The 12,608-nt window shown below is 44.3% G+C and overlaps 2 protein-coding genes across 2 annotated transcripts; both read right to left on the reverse strand.

Annotated features, from left to right (window-relative positions):
- Positions 1–853: 853 nt before the first annotated feature.
- Positions 854–1,613, reverse strand: LOC123077257 (histone H2B.1-like). The gene has a single exon (XM_044499492.1). The coding sequence runs from the start codon at positions 1,516–1,518 to the stop codon at positions 1,060–1,062; it is 459 nt and encodes a 152-aa protein (XP_044355427.1). The 5' UTR covers positions 1,519–1,613; the 3' UTR covers positions 854–1,059.
- A 1,853-nt stretch (positions 1,614–3,466) lies between these two features.
- LOC123077256 (uncharacterized) lies at positions 3,467–12,381 on the reverse strand. Its single transcript, XM_044499491.1, has 10 exons — positions 12,289–12,381; positions 11,807–11,845; positions 11,067–11,273; positions 10,741–10,862; positions 6,247–6,358; positions 6,121–6,164; positions 4,941–5,061; positions 4,767–4,825; positions 4,496–4,694; positions 3,467–4,058 (listed from the first exon to the last, which is right to left on the reverse strand). The coding sequence occupies exons 3-10, from the start codon at positions 11,125–11,127 to the stop codon at positions 3,946–3,948; spliced, it is 831 nt and encodes a 276-aa protein (XP_044355426.1). The 5' UTR covers positions 11,128–11,273; positions 11,807–11,845; positions 12,289–12,381; the 3' UTR covers positions 3,467–3,945.
- Positions 12,382–12,608: the final 227 nt, after the last annotated feature.

Genomic DNA, 12,608 nt, shown 5'->3' on the forward strand with positions numbered 1-12,608 from the left:
AGTCACGGGCGTTTTGGGTTTTTTGAAACAGCGAACCACGCGACTGGTAGGTTTTTGAGAAAAATTAAAAGTTGGTAGTTTTTTGAAACCCTAACCTGTAAACTGGTAGTTTTTTGCTATTTACTCCAGCCAAGCACCGTATACTGAATTCGCAGAGTTTCGAAATTGGTGAATATGATTCTAGAGATATGCATAATTTGAGTAAGTGGTTTTGAAAATCAACCAGAATGCAAGGAGAGACTAAGTCCAAGTATATTCAGACAAGATTACAGTTATCTTTGGTGCAAATCTGTTAAGAGTTATCTTTGAGTAGGTTATTCCCTTATTTTTATTCTTCAGAATATAATATAAAGATATTGGAGAGAAGGAATCAGGTTTCCGGGCTGGATGAAGGGAAATTTAAACGGGAAAATGTCAAATCGGAACTGTAAGACACTTGATTCTGGGAGAAAAGACAATTCGCAAAATTTGATTTTCTGCCAATTTGGAGCCCAAACAATCGAGCTGTGGCACCAATCTGAAAATCCTGTTTACTGCAAGAGAACCAACAAACTGGATCATTGTCGATAGCTAGACTGACGGCAAGAAACAGAGAAGCAGAGCAAGATCTCTACAAGTTCAGCCACGTAATCTGCAGATATTTACAGATGACCATATTTATCATTACAACAGGTCGCACATCAAACAATACAACGAGAAATCCTGTGGATGTAAAGGAACACACATAGAAATGAATCAGATAATATCATAATAGCACGGTTCGCACAGCGAGCGCCAAAATCTTTAACAGTATGACCACAATAATCGATGCTTCCTGAATTAAATTGCGAACATACACACGTACGAATCAGACTGAAGCAGCAACGATAGCATTTCTTCAGATATTTCCGACGGAATAACAGTGCTGAACAGTGTTACTTCAGATCCAATTAACAGTGCTGAGTGCGCAATTTCTTACAGGATGACAGTCGGAACATAATCTAACTACAGGGTAACATCAATTCATCACACCACGAGGAACCAGGAAAGAGGGGGACTCGCAGAGAAGAAGGCAGGAGCCTAGGAGGAGGTGAACTTGGTGACGGCCTTGGTGCCCTCTGACACGGCGTGCTTGGCGAGCTCGCCGGGCAGGACGAGGCGGACGGAGGTCTGGATCTCCCGGGACGTGATGGTGGGCTTCTTGTTGTAGCGCGCCAGCTTGGCGGCCTCGCCGGCGAGCTTCTCGAAGATGTCGTTGATGAAGGAGTTCATGATGGACATGGCCTTGGAGGAGATGCCGATGTCGGGGTGCACCTGCTTCAGCACCTTGAAGATGTAGATCTTGTACGTCTCCACGCTCTTCTTGGCCTTCTTCTTGCCCTTCTTGTCGCCACCCTCCTTGCCGGCGGCGGTCTTCCCCGCCGGCAGCCGCTTCTCGGCCTTGGGCTTCTTCCCGGCCGGGACCGGGGCCTTCTCCGCCGCCGGCTCCTCCTCCGCGGGCTTCTTCGCCGCCGGCTTCTTCTCCGCCTTGGGCGCCATGGACGCTGCTGCCGCCGCCGCTTGGAAGGTGGGAGGTGCGGGGTTTCGGTGGGAGGTGGGAGAACTGGTGGGGGATTGCGGATGGGTTGTGGCGAGACGGGGAGGGGATGGAGTGATTTATAGGATGGAAGAGGTGGGCGCTGATTGGTGGAGGGGTAGTGCCGCGGATCGGTGACGTGCAGTGATACCAGCCGTTCGCCGCTGTTGCGATGGACGAGCCTGCACTTCGGCGCGGATCGCTGACGTGGCGAGCAGGTGACGGGTTTCGTTCGGCTCACGCGCGCACGTAGAAATTGGAGGATCCCTCGAAAAGAAATGTAGCAATATGTTGAGGTACATTTTGATACATTTTCGAAGAAATTGGCCATGCCACGCTGGCGAGCCACGTGGGAAGAGTTAACAGTTAGTTAGTTGACGGCGATAGACGGAAATGTATAAAAATGTACCTCAAACACAAATTATAGGGTTAATTTATGCATTTTTCAAATTTATTTATGAAATTGTACCCGTCATGCAAGTTTACGTAATTAACTCTTTTGTATTATTTCCCTGTACTAACCTTTTAAAGGAATGTGAGTATCAGTTCAATTATGCAGTTTGTTGTATTAGACAAATTATTATTTTTTGCAAGGAGGACCCGCGCTGGGACGGCCTGGAGGAGGCCTTCGCCCTCTCTGCTGCCGGGGACTGTGTCATCCCCGCGTCGTCGTCGTCGCTCCTTGAGCCCAAGGCCTAGCCGCCTCCCATGGAGCCCGAGCCGAAAAGGTACGCGTGGACCGGCCAGCTCCGCGAGTGCTTGAGTGCCCTGTTCAAGAATTTATCCGATTAACCAGTTAACTTGTCGATTAATCCCTACTCATAGGGTCACCGAGTAGCCGATAAACTAATACATCGTCTGATTAATTGATTAAATGGTCGATTAATTTGCCGATTAGCCTATTAATCCCCTACTCGCCAGCCAACCGAGCAGTTACCAGTTAACGATTTCCTCAACAATGGTTGAGTGCGTCGCCCGTCCGACGCCGGAGCAAGAGGCGACGTACCACCAACAATGGAGGGCTCGCGCGCTGGCGGAGGAGCGCGTCGAGGGCGAGCGGCGGATGCAGGTGGAGCGCGAGCAGGAGGAGCGTCGTGCCTGCTAGGCACGAGAGGAGGAGAAGCGTCGAAAGAGAGAGGGAGAAGGAGCGCGCCCGCCGCACAACAGTGCAGTCGGCTGTGCAAAACGGCATGGGAGTGGGAGGCGGCATTCCCGTGGGCTTGGTCGGCGCCGGAGTTGATCGACCTCACCGGCCCGTGGAGGACGACAACGCCTAGGGCAGCGCGCAAGGAGGCGCAACCTTTTTAATGTTTAATTTAAGTTTTATTAATGCTTAAGTGGACTTTGGCCGGAGGTTGACTAGCCGTTTAACGTTTGATTATGTTAAGTTTGGACGCATATCTTTTTTAATGACGCGCAAAAAAATACGTCAGGCTAGCGTTGGGTGCAAGTGTCGACCCAAACAAAATAAACAGACACATTCATCTTCTCGGCCGAGCCAGCGTTGGGTGCAAGTGTCGACACAAACAAAAAATACGGACACATATGTCTTCTTGACCGACCCAAACCGATAAAATGCATGTCCTTTTGGGTCGCCACGTTGGAGTTACTCTTAGGACTCGACCAAAATCTCTCAATAGGAATCCATGACAAGATTTGTTTCCTTGTTGGTTGTACTTTTTCTTCGAGTATTGTTGGTTGTACTCAGCATGTACATTTACATGTTCTTGCTACATATGTTGGCTTGCCTTTATGATTCTCAGTTTAATTTCTCGTAAGATTTCATTCATACAAACGATCAGTCAGGCAGAAAGTACAGTACGTGTGAAACAGCAAATACTGAGCTGGCAACTATCACAACATGATTTCGTTGGCCACATATCAAAATAATAATAATAAAAGGGACGAAAATGAAAAAAAAAATCCAGTTTCAACTACATATTTTCTACATAACTACAGGATATGTGTTGAACATGTGATAATCCCAGTGACACACAATATAACCACATACTTTCCATCATACTACATATTTCCCGTTGCAGCAACTCAACCTTCTTCAATCATCACAGTGGAACACAGGGCATCAACATACTAATACCTATTAGAGCAAAACACACACACACACACACACACACACACACAAGAAGCTACTACTGCCCAGCATTACATCCTACTTGATTTGACAAAACATTTACACCTTAACAGTCAACTTCACATTCCGGCAGTTCTATCTCCATTTAGATCGACATGAAGTCGGAATGTAAAATAGTGCCGCTGAGGTGAAGATCAGAACATGCCATCATCAGCCATCAAAGCTGTCTTAAGAGTTACCAAGAAAGTTTAATGTGCAAGCGATGTATCAACTGCCATTGAGAGATGAAAAGATGCTGTTACTCCTTGGGCAATGACGGATCATGAGGCTGTGAGACGAAAAATTTAGCGTTCTCCGCAACCTCTGCTTCAACCACAGCCTCCAGGAGTATATCTGAACCTTTTGGCTCACCTGTTAAGATGTAACACGGAACATATATTGGTCTGGCAGTGATAGGAGAGTTGTTGAAGTATATAACTTAAGAGCATGTACAGTGGTTAATAAGGCAATTTTCTCTTATGTATTCCATGTCATCTAGAGAAGACAAAAAAAAAAACATGTTATACAATGCATTATATGTTAGTGTTAGCTCTAACAATTGTGCTTTTATGATCCTAAAATCATGGGTTGGTTGAAATTAAATTAGAAAACGTGCAAGTCTTCCTCTGTATAACTACATGACTTAGTTTTGTGATTAGTTTTTTCTCTATGACTATCACTAACAACTTCTTGACTCTTGAGTTATATACCACTAATAAAATGTACGAGTTCACTGAATAAGTCAATTAATACAGTGGTGGCACTAGCAAACAAATAGATGTTCGGAGTTAAGATCCTTGTTTATGTACCTGCGTGTTTTGGAAGCAATCCAGCACTTTCAGCTGATATTGGGAGTACATTTAGCAGTCCATTGCTCTCCTTGAATTGTTCTCCGTAACTCACACTCATGGAAGAACTCATCTTAGTTCCTGGGGATACACTTAGCCTGGCATACATCATTGCTTGGCTGTGCAGATTTGTAGAGCTTGCATTCGCTGATTCCATGTCCTACAGGAACCAACAAGCAATGCCTAATAAACTAGTCCATGCATTAAAATTGTCGAGACAATGTCATCATACCTTAGATGTCATTGCAAATTTATTAGTTACATCAAATTTTGTAGCTTCAGCTGGTTTTTCTGACATATTGGTAAAAGGAATCATTAGTCATCAAATCAAATAAAGCATGGAAAAAATACTGAATCGGAAAGGAACAAACATGGTACTATAGTGAATGAAAGACATTATAATCACCAGAGTTCTGAATTCCGTCAGAATTATTTAATCTCCTGGTAAATTGATCAGGATTTTTTCTACAAAAGCTCTCAATTTCATCACGAATTATACTGCGAATATCATCACGAAATTCTCCAGACTGCATAATCATAGTAAACTCTGTCAAGTAGACTTAAATTGCCACAGCCCTAGAATATGGTAATATAATAAATGCATTAGAGAGCATTGCACGCATCATGTTTAACTTTAAATTAATTTTGAATTGAGAGAATTTTCAAAACCTCATGTTTTTGTTGAAGGGCAAAACCCTAAATGTTCTTCAATGTATCCAAAGTACCTTTCTAAATCCTAGAAATTTTGGCAAGAGCTTGTAACAAATATCAGATTCTTCCCAAAAAAGTTAGAAGTTCAAGAAGAATTATTTTGGGCCTTGAATTTAAATCATTATTGTATTTGACTCAACTTGTACCCGAATGAAATCACTGCTCCCACAATGCCGCCTGAACTGCCGATCTTCAATGCCGCCAAAAGGGCGGGAAATTGGGTGGGATTTACCAGCTTGTGGAGACAACCACTCAATCCACAGAGAAATCACCGCCGATCCATGGATCAGTAAGTTCTGAGTACCAATTTGTCAGATCCCAGTGGGGATCCAACGAAACTGACAAAGAAATCAAGCAATTTGCAGAACAGAACTAGCATTTGAGGCCGATCGAGGAGATCATTCTATACTACTGTAGCTATATATTGTATCAGGTTCTAGCCATTGAGACAGAATAACAAGGGGGATAATGGAAATGTTGCCACAGTACGGCGTTATATAGGCGCAGTAATTCTTGGAGTAAAAGTAACTGCAGTTAATCCAAAGCGTTAAATTTGCCTGAAGCCATCATAGCCATCAAGCGAAGCGAGATAGGGCATCCGATAACTGAAATTTATCGACACTTGAGAGACATCTTCAGAACAGATGTAGAGGCTGACACATATCCAAACCTAAATTGCATTTCTATGAAGCATCCTACACATTTTATGCTATAGCGTGCTACTTAAAACAATAGGATGAACTATGTAGAAGTGCATTTGGGCGTTCAGCCCAACAATGAACTATGACAACGTTACCGTACATCAATGTATGCAATAAATAATTCAATTAGTCAAATACTTATATTAAGACAGAGAAAATGAGATGTTGTCATACCTGAGTTGCAGAACCATCATATGTTCCTGCTTCAGTCATGCCCTCTGATGTTTAAACAAAGGTCCTATTAGTGTAAGCCAAATGCAGTACTCTGAACTTCTGTAGTAATCATATACAAAAAGTTACCGGTGTTGTGCTGCCTTTTGATAAACTGGCCAGGAGTTATTCTAGATAAGTTCTGAACTTCATAACCAATTGATTGTAACTTTGACATGGCATCTTGAAGCTCCGTATTAATCTGAGTAATGGAGGGGCGTAAATTAATTATGCATAATAATCAAGAATTTAACCACGAGAATGTTTCAATTATGTTGAATAGCATGAACTATTAGCAAGTTAGCATGGATAAATCATTCAATCTGTTCCAATTTATCATTATTACAAATAAAAAGCAGTCTACTAACAGCATATGTAACATGTGGAGCTGTAGCTAGCAACTATTTTTCTGAAAACAGCTAACTGTAAGTTTCCTTTGCTTACAGATATTATGACTTATGACCCATCATTGTTTTTGTACAAACAAATTTACATGAACTTAGGTATGGGTGGTTTGGTTACTGAGTCAATGCACATAATGCAAAGTTCTGCCATGGTCTCTTACAAACAGCTGCCTATCTATCTTACACTGTGAATAAACTAAATGTCTTCAAGAAACCAAGGCTCTTTGATGCGGAGCATCCCATGGACATCACCTGAACCCATCATCATCAACCCCACAAGCTCCAAGTGGACCAATGACAAAGGCTCGTGCACAAGCTATCGGAACCGAGGTGACTTCCTATTCGAACTCCCTGTGCATTCATGTGAGACATGGTTACCACCTCACTCCGGAACCTTGTGCATTCTTAGGTGTGAAGGGATCAAGCATGGAGAAGTGAGGAATGAAGGCCAGGCTATGGAAGAGAAGGGGATCGAAGAGGAAGCAAGGTACACCAACAAGGAGCTCAACCTGCTGCAAACTGCCAAGTCAGACAGTCCGACTTGTGTTCGAGTTAGTGTCAGATACCTGACGGAACATATCCAACATTCAGTTACTGTAGCTCTGGACAGATAATGCTTCGCCAGGATCGGACGGTCGTCATTGCTTCGTCCCTGCTGGACTCCGCTCGACGGCTCAGATCAACCCTCTACTATTTACTGTCCAGTTGTCGTATTACTATTTACCCTCATATTACCGTTGAGTAAATTCCCGCCTATATAAAAGCCAGGCTGTGGCTGTGAGAGGTTTATGCTTTTCTATTGTATTTGGCTGAGAGGCTAGAACATGATACCCAAACCGTATCAATACAGATCGAGGCCATGGATTCGGTCAGATAGATAGCGAAATTCCGTTGTGATTTCGAGTAATCTATCCTGAATCCGCCATAGATAGGACTGGGATCTGACAAATTGGCATCAGAGCGCAGTTTTTCCTCGGCAGCAGGGTGCGGATTGGAGGCGCGGCCGGGAAATTCCCCACCCTCCTCTCCCTGATGTGTGGCGGCGGTAGATTCATTCGGCGGCGGCCCGCTGGGCGTTACTGGTTGCTGAATCGCATCGATTCAGTGGTAAAATCCCAGGTTCACGGGCGAGTGGTGCTGCTCTACGGAGGCGGGTTTTCTGTGGCGACGGCTGGGTTGACAGACGAGATCAGGTTCGATCCAGTGGTAAAATGCCTCTCTCCTTCCTTAGATCAAGGCGATGGGGCGCAGCGCGAAGAGTTTGGACAAATCGGACTTTCAGGAGGTGCTGTCCATGAAGGACGAATTCCTTTCTCAACAGCAATCGACGACAGATCTGAGAGCGGACGTCAATTTGCTCAAGGCCGACGTGGTTTCCATTCATTCTTCACAAGGTGAAATCTCTGAACAAGTAGGAGATGTTCAAAAGGCTGTCCTCGATCTGGGAAAACAGCTAGCTGCTATGAGCTCTGTTCTGAAAACTCTACAGCCACAGAGCTCTAGGAATGCTGAGAAACAGCCGGTTACTGAAGACTTGGAGCATGTTAAATCTCCCACTCTGCAGCAAGGTCAACTAGAACAGCATAATACCAGAACTGAAGTTCTCAGGAAACAAATGGAATTGGAGAAGGAACTCAACAGGCACTGTGAGTCTGTAAAAATTTGCAACAGCCACCTGATGGTGTCAATGACCATACACCTACTGCTCCTTCTCCAGGGCAAGCTCATACTCCTGCTTTCAATCAATTCAACCAAAGCAGGGAGAGACAGCTTTGGCAAGGTTATTTCAAGACTTACGAACAGGAAATGAAAGCATAGTTCCATGAAGTCTATAACAAAAGGGCCTAAGATGGATTTTCCCAGATTTGAAGGAGAAGATCCTGTGGGATGGATTAGAAGGTGCAATAGATATTTCCAAATGGCTGCAGCTCCTGAGAATTACAAAGTTTCATTGGCACAGCTCTATATCATTGGAGAGGCTGATGTCTGGTTAAGGAGGTCTGGGCTATTGAAAAAGTAATTGACATGGCCTGAATTCTGCACTGAATTGACATATGTGGGCCTTACTTAAGAAAATTCTTGTTAGTTTTCTTTGATGATATCCTGATGTACAGCTCAAATCTGAGTGACCACATCAAGCACTTGCAGATAATTTTCTCTCTTTTGAGGAAACATCAGCCATTTGCCAAAATGTCCAAATGTGTCTTTGCTGTTCCCCAGGTGGAATATTTGTGACATATTCTCCCTGCTGATGGTGTTTCTATTGATCCCTCTAAGATTCAAGCAGTTGCAGATTCGGTTACCCCTACTACTGTCACTCAGTTGATAAGTTTCTTAGGGCTGGCTGGTTACTACAGAAGATTCACTAAGAATTATGGGATCATGTGTAAGCCACTGCATGACATGCTCAAAAAGGGCCAGTTCATGTGGTCTGCAGCTCAGGACACTGTTTTTCAGCAGGTGAAGCAGGCAGTGATCTCTGCCCCTGTTCTTGCATTAGCTGATTTCTCCACTCCTTTTGTACTGGAAACTGATGCCTCTGGCACTGGAATTGGAGCTGTACTTATGCAAAATGGAAAAGCATTGACTTACTATAGTGCAGCTCTTTGCCTAGGAATTCTGTCATGTCTACTTATGAAAAAGAAGCACTAGCTATAGTAGAAGCTTTGAAGAGGTGGAGACACTATTTTCTGGGAGCAAAGTTAATTATAAAACAGACCAGCAATCTCTGAAGTTTATTGACTTACAGAAGGCATTCAACATAAGCTAATGATGAAGTTACTGGAATTTGATTTTTCCATTCAGTACAAAAAGGGTATCTACAACAGAGTAGCAGATGCTCTTTCTAGAAAAGTTCATCAGCTCATGACTCTGTCTATGGGAATTCCTCTCTGGGCACAGGATTTATATGACAGCTACTAACAAGACAGTCTCTACAAGCCCATTTTGGAACAGCTGCTCTTATACAACAATGCCTCCCCTACAGAACACTCCTTTCACTCTGGAATCATCAGATATAAGGGCAAGATTGTTGTGGGTGACAATACTGAACTGAAAACAAAACTGTTGGCAGCCCTACATTCCTCTCCTATTGGAGGACATTCTGGTATGAGGGCTACTTATCAGAGAATTAAGAATATTTTCTTTTGGCCTGGATTGAAGAAGTTTGTGGAGAATTATATTGCACAGTGTCCTGTTTGCCAGAGAGCCAAAGGTGAGCTTTGTCTTATACCTGGTCTCTTAGACCCTCTGCCCATTGCTGATATGGCCTGGCAACACATTACCATGGACTTTATAGAAGGATTGCCTAATTCTCATGGGAAGGAGGTGATAGTGGTGGTAGTAGACAGATTTACCAAATATGCCCATTTTATTCCACTTTCACACCCCTATACAGTTCAGTCTGTTGCTACAGCCTTCTTGGAGAACATTATTAAGTTGCATGGCCCTCCTAAACTGATAATATCTGACAGAGATAGAATTTTCACCAGCCAATTGTGGAAAGACATATTCACTGGCCGGTGCAGCAACGAACCATAAGCAGAGACGGCAACAGTAACAACTCCTGCACTTGCGCCAGTGCAGCAACGAACCATAAGCGCACGCGGCAGCGGCAACAAGCAGATTGGATTTTTTTCCTTTTGTACTGGTTTTTCTATTTCATCTCTAGTCTAGCCGATTTACCATGTAGACCAGCAGGCAACTAGGCATGTGCCTTGTTTGATGTTGTGTTTCAACTTCAAAGTGAGGTCAGTAGCAATTAGGCATGTAGGTATGCAGCTTGTTTGATTGACGGGCATTCAAAGAAGTATGGTATAAATTTTACTATTTGTTAAAGTATAGAGAGGTTCGCTATTGTTTCTTTTCAGGTCTAGGAGCATTTTTGAATTATTATTTTGACATAATGTTTACTCGAAGGCAGTTTTTAAAATTGGAAAAAAGAAATGGAATACTTCAAAGCTCAGTTTTTAAGTATTGTTAATGCTTTTTCATGTTTCTGCTAGTTGAATTTCATGAATTTTGGTTCAGTAGACTTGCATTTGAACCTAAATTTTTAAAGCTTAAATGTTTGCCCCGGCTAACTCCAATTCCTAGATCCGCCATTGAGTAAGACATGGTTTCACGTGGCACTAATGAGAAAATGTACGCACAAAAATCAACTACACAATCAGCAAAGTACCTTCTTCGCTGCAGTCTGCTCGAAGATGTCGTCCATCTGCCGGCGGTAGAGCATGAGGCGACCGACCGCTCTCCCGGTCATCCTCCCTGCCACCCTTGCCATCTTGATCATGTCACTGGGCTCTGCCAAGAACAGATGAATCAGATTATAAGGAAAAAAAAGGACCCGCGCTGCAGTTCCTCACAAATTGAGAAGAGAGAGCTCCCCAAATCATCTTCTTATGGCAGCAATTCGCAACATAACCTATCCAATTTAGCAGCTCAGCCAGGCAATGAGGTCAAACGAAAGGCCAGAGAAAAGAGAGGTGCTGCGGCTCCAAATCTTACTCATCATCACGGAGCAGGCCCCGAGGATGACCAAAAGCTGGCTGGTGGAGACGCCCAGCATCTTGTCCGCTGGAACCACCGACCCGCCGGCAGGAGAGATAGGAGATATCGCTGCCTGGCGAGGGCGGCGCAGCTGGTGCGCGGAAGCTGGCGAGTTGCGGTGCGGCCGTGACTCGGCTTTGGGCTGGTCCAGGGGTGGTAGGCCGACTGTAAAGAATTATGTGGATTGAATAGTCAATGATAGTAGGGGAAAGAATAAGAGGTTGTAATGAAATCCAATCTTTCGTTGAAATCCTGTTCCGTTTGCTGCAGGACAAGGTCATTCCATCACACAATTAATAAACCAAGCCATATCACATATGCTACAGAAAGCATTCGTAATAAATAAACCAAGTCATATATGACATGGTTCAACAACCATTCCTATATATTCAAGTATGATTTTTCCTCTGCCATATCAAAGCACGGACAAACCTTCAATCGGCATATTCAGTCACACAAATTAATATACCAAGCCATATTTGACATGGTCCGGCAAGCCTTATGAACAAATAAACCAAGCCAAAAGCACATGCTGCAGCTACAATGATTTATCCTCCACCATATCAAATCATGGACAAACATCAGTCAATATCCACTAGCAAGCCATCAAATTTGTAAACAGAAGCAAGCACATGCAGTGATATGGCAATATAAATAAACTGGGAGAGCAAATACTATGAAATTTGTTATTCACAAACCTTCAACTGGCCTGCAGGATGTGCCGACCTTGAAACAAGCTGCAAATTCAAGAGAAATAGTTAGCATATAAGAATCCGGAATGGGAGAAATTGGGATTTAAGAAGTGGTTGAAAGTGAGGCGAGCTGACGCCGCCATGGGGTACGGGAGGGGGCGGCGACCAGCTACTACTCCACGACCCGCATCGGACATGGGCGGGGTGGGGAAGGGGTGGGGGTGAGGTCCCCGCATCCAAGATTTGTGGGATGGGCAGGGAAGGGATGGAGACTGGCCGGGTGGGGCAGAGGCGGAGAGGGAGGAGGCACGCGGATGGCCGGAGATGGAGATGGAGATGGAGAGCGGGGACAGAGGGGATCGATGCGGGCCGCATTGGCGATGGGGGCGGGTGCCGGGGGAGCGCTACCGGGCCGAGGTGGAGAGGGGGAGGCCGTTGCTGGCCGGAGACAGGAAGGGAGGGGGAGGAGGGGCGAGGCCGGGGCTCACCTGCGCCGCCGCGTGCCGCCGCTTCTCCCCTCGCCCCGCGCGGGCGCCCCTATGTCTACGGGACTGTCGCGTGAAGACGACCGTAAAATGGGCAGGGCCCAGGCACGCGGGAACCACAGCATCGTTTTTTTTTCACGTTTTTTCTTTTCGTTTTTTGCTTTCCTTTGTTTACTTTAGTTTATACTTCCAAATATTCTAAATAAATATATTATGAAAAAAGTTTGCATAAAAACACTAGAAAAAATGTTATCCAAGAATTTGAAAAGTGTTAAATGTGTATATAGTAAATGTTTCTCATGTATAAAATAAATATAATGTGT

This window comes from Triticum aestivum, chromosome 3D, assembly GCF_018294505.1.
Source record: "Triticum aestivum cultivar Chinese Spring chromosome 3D, IWGSC CS RefSeq v2.1, whole genome shotgun sequence".
NCBI classification, from domain to species: domain Eukaryota; kingdom Viridiplantae; phylum Streptophyta; class Magnoliopsida; order Poales; family Poaceae; genus Triticum; species Triticum aestivum.

Coding starts and splice junctions, on each gene's coding strand:
- LOC123077257 (XM_044499492.1), bottom strand. CDS start 1,518: ATGGCGCCCAAGGCGGAGAAGAAGCCGGCGGCGAAGAAGCCCGCGGAG.
- LOC123077256 (XM_044499491.1), bottom strand. CDS start 11,127: ATGCTGGGCGTCTCCACCAGCCAGCTTTTGGTCATCCTCGGGGCCTGC. Junction 5,062..6,120: donor ATGATGGTTCTGCAACTCAG/GTATGACAACAT, acceptor ATGATTATGCAG/TCTGGAGAATTTCGTGATGA. Junction 4,695..4,766: donor AATTTGCAATGACATCTAAG/GTATGATGACAT, acceptor TGGTTCCTGTAG/GACATGGAATCAGCGAATGC.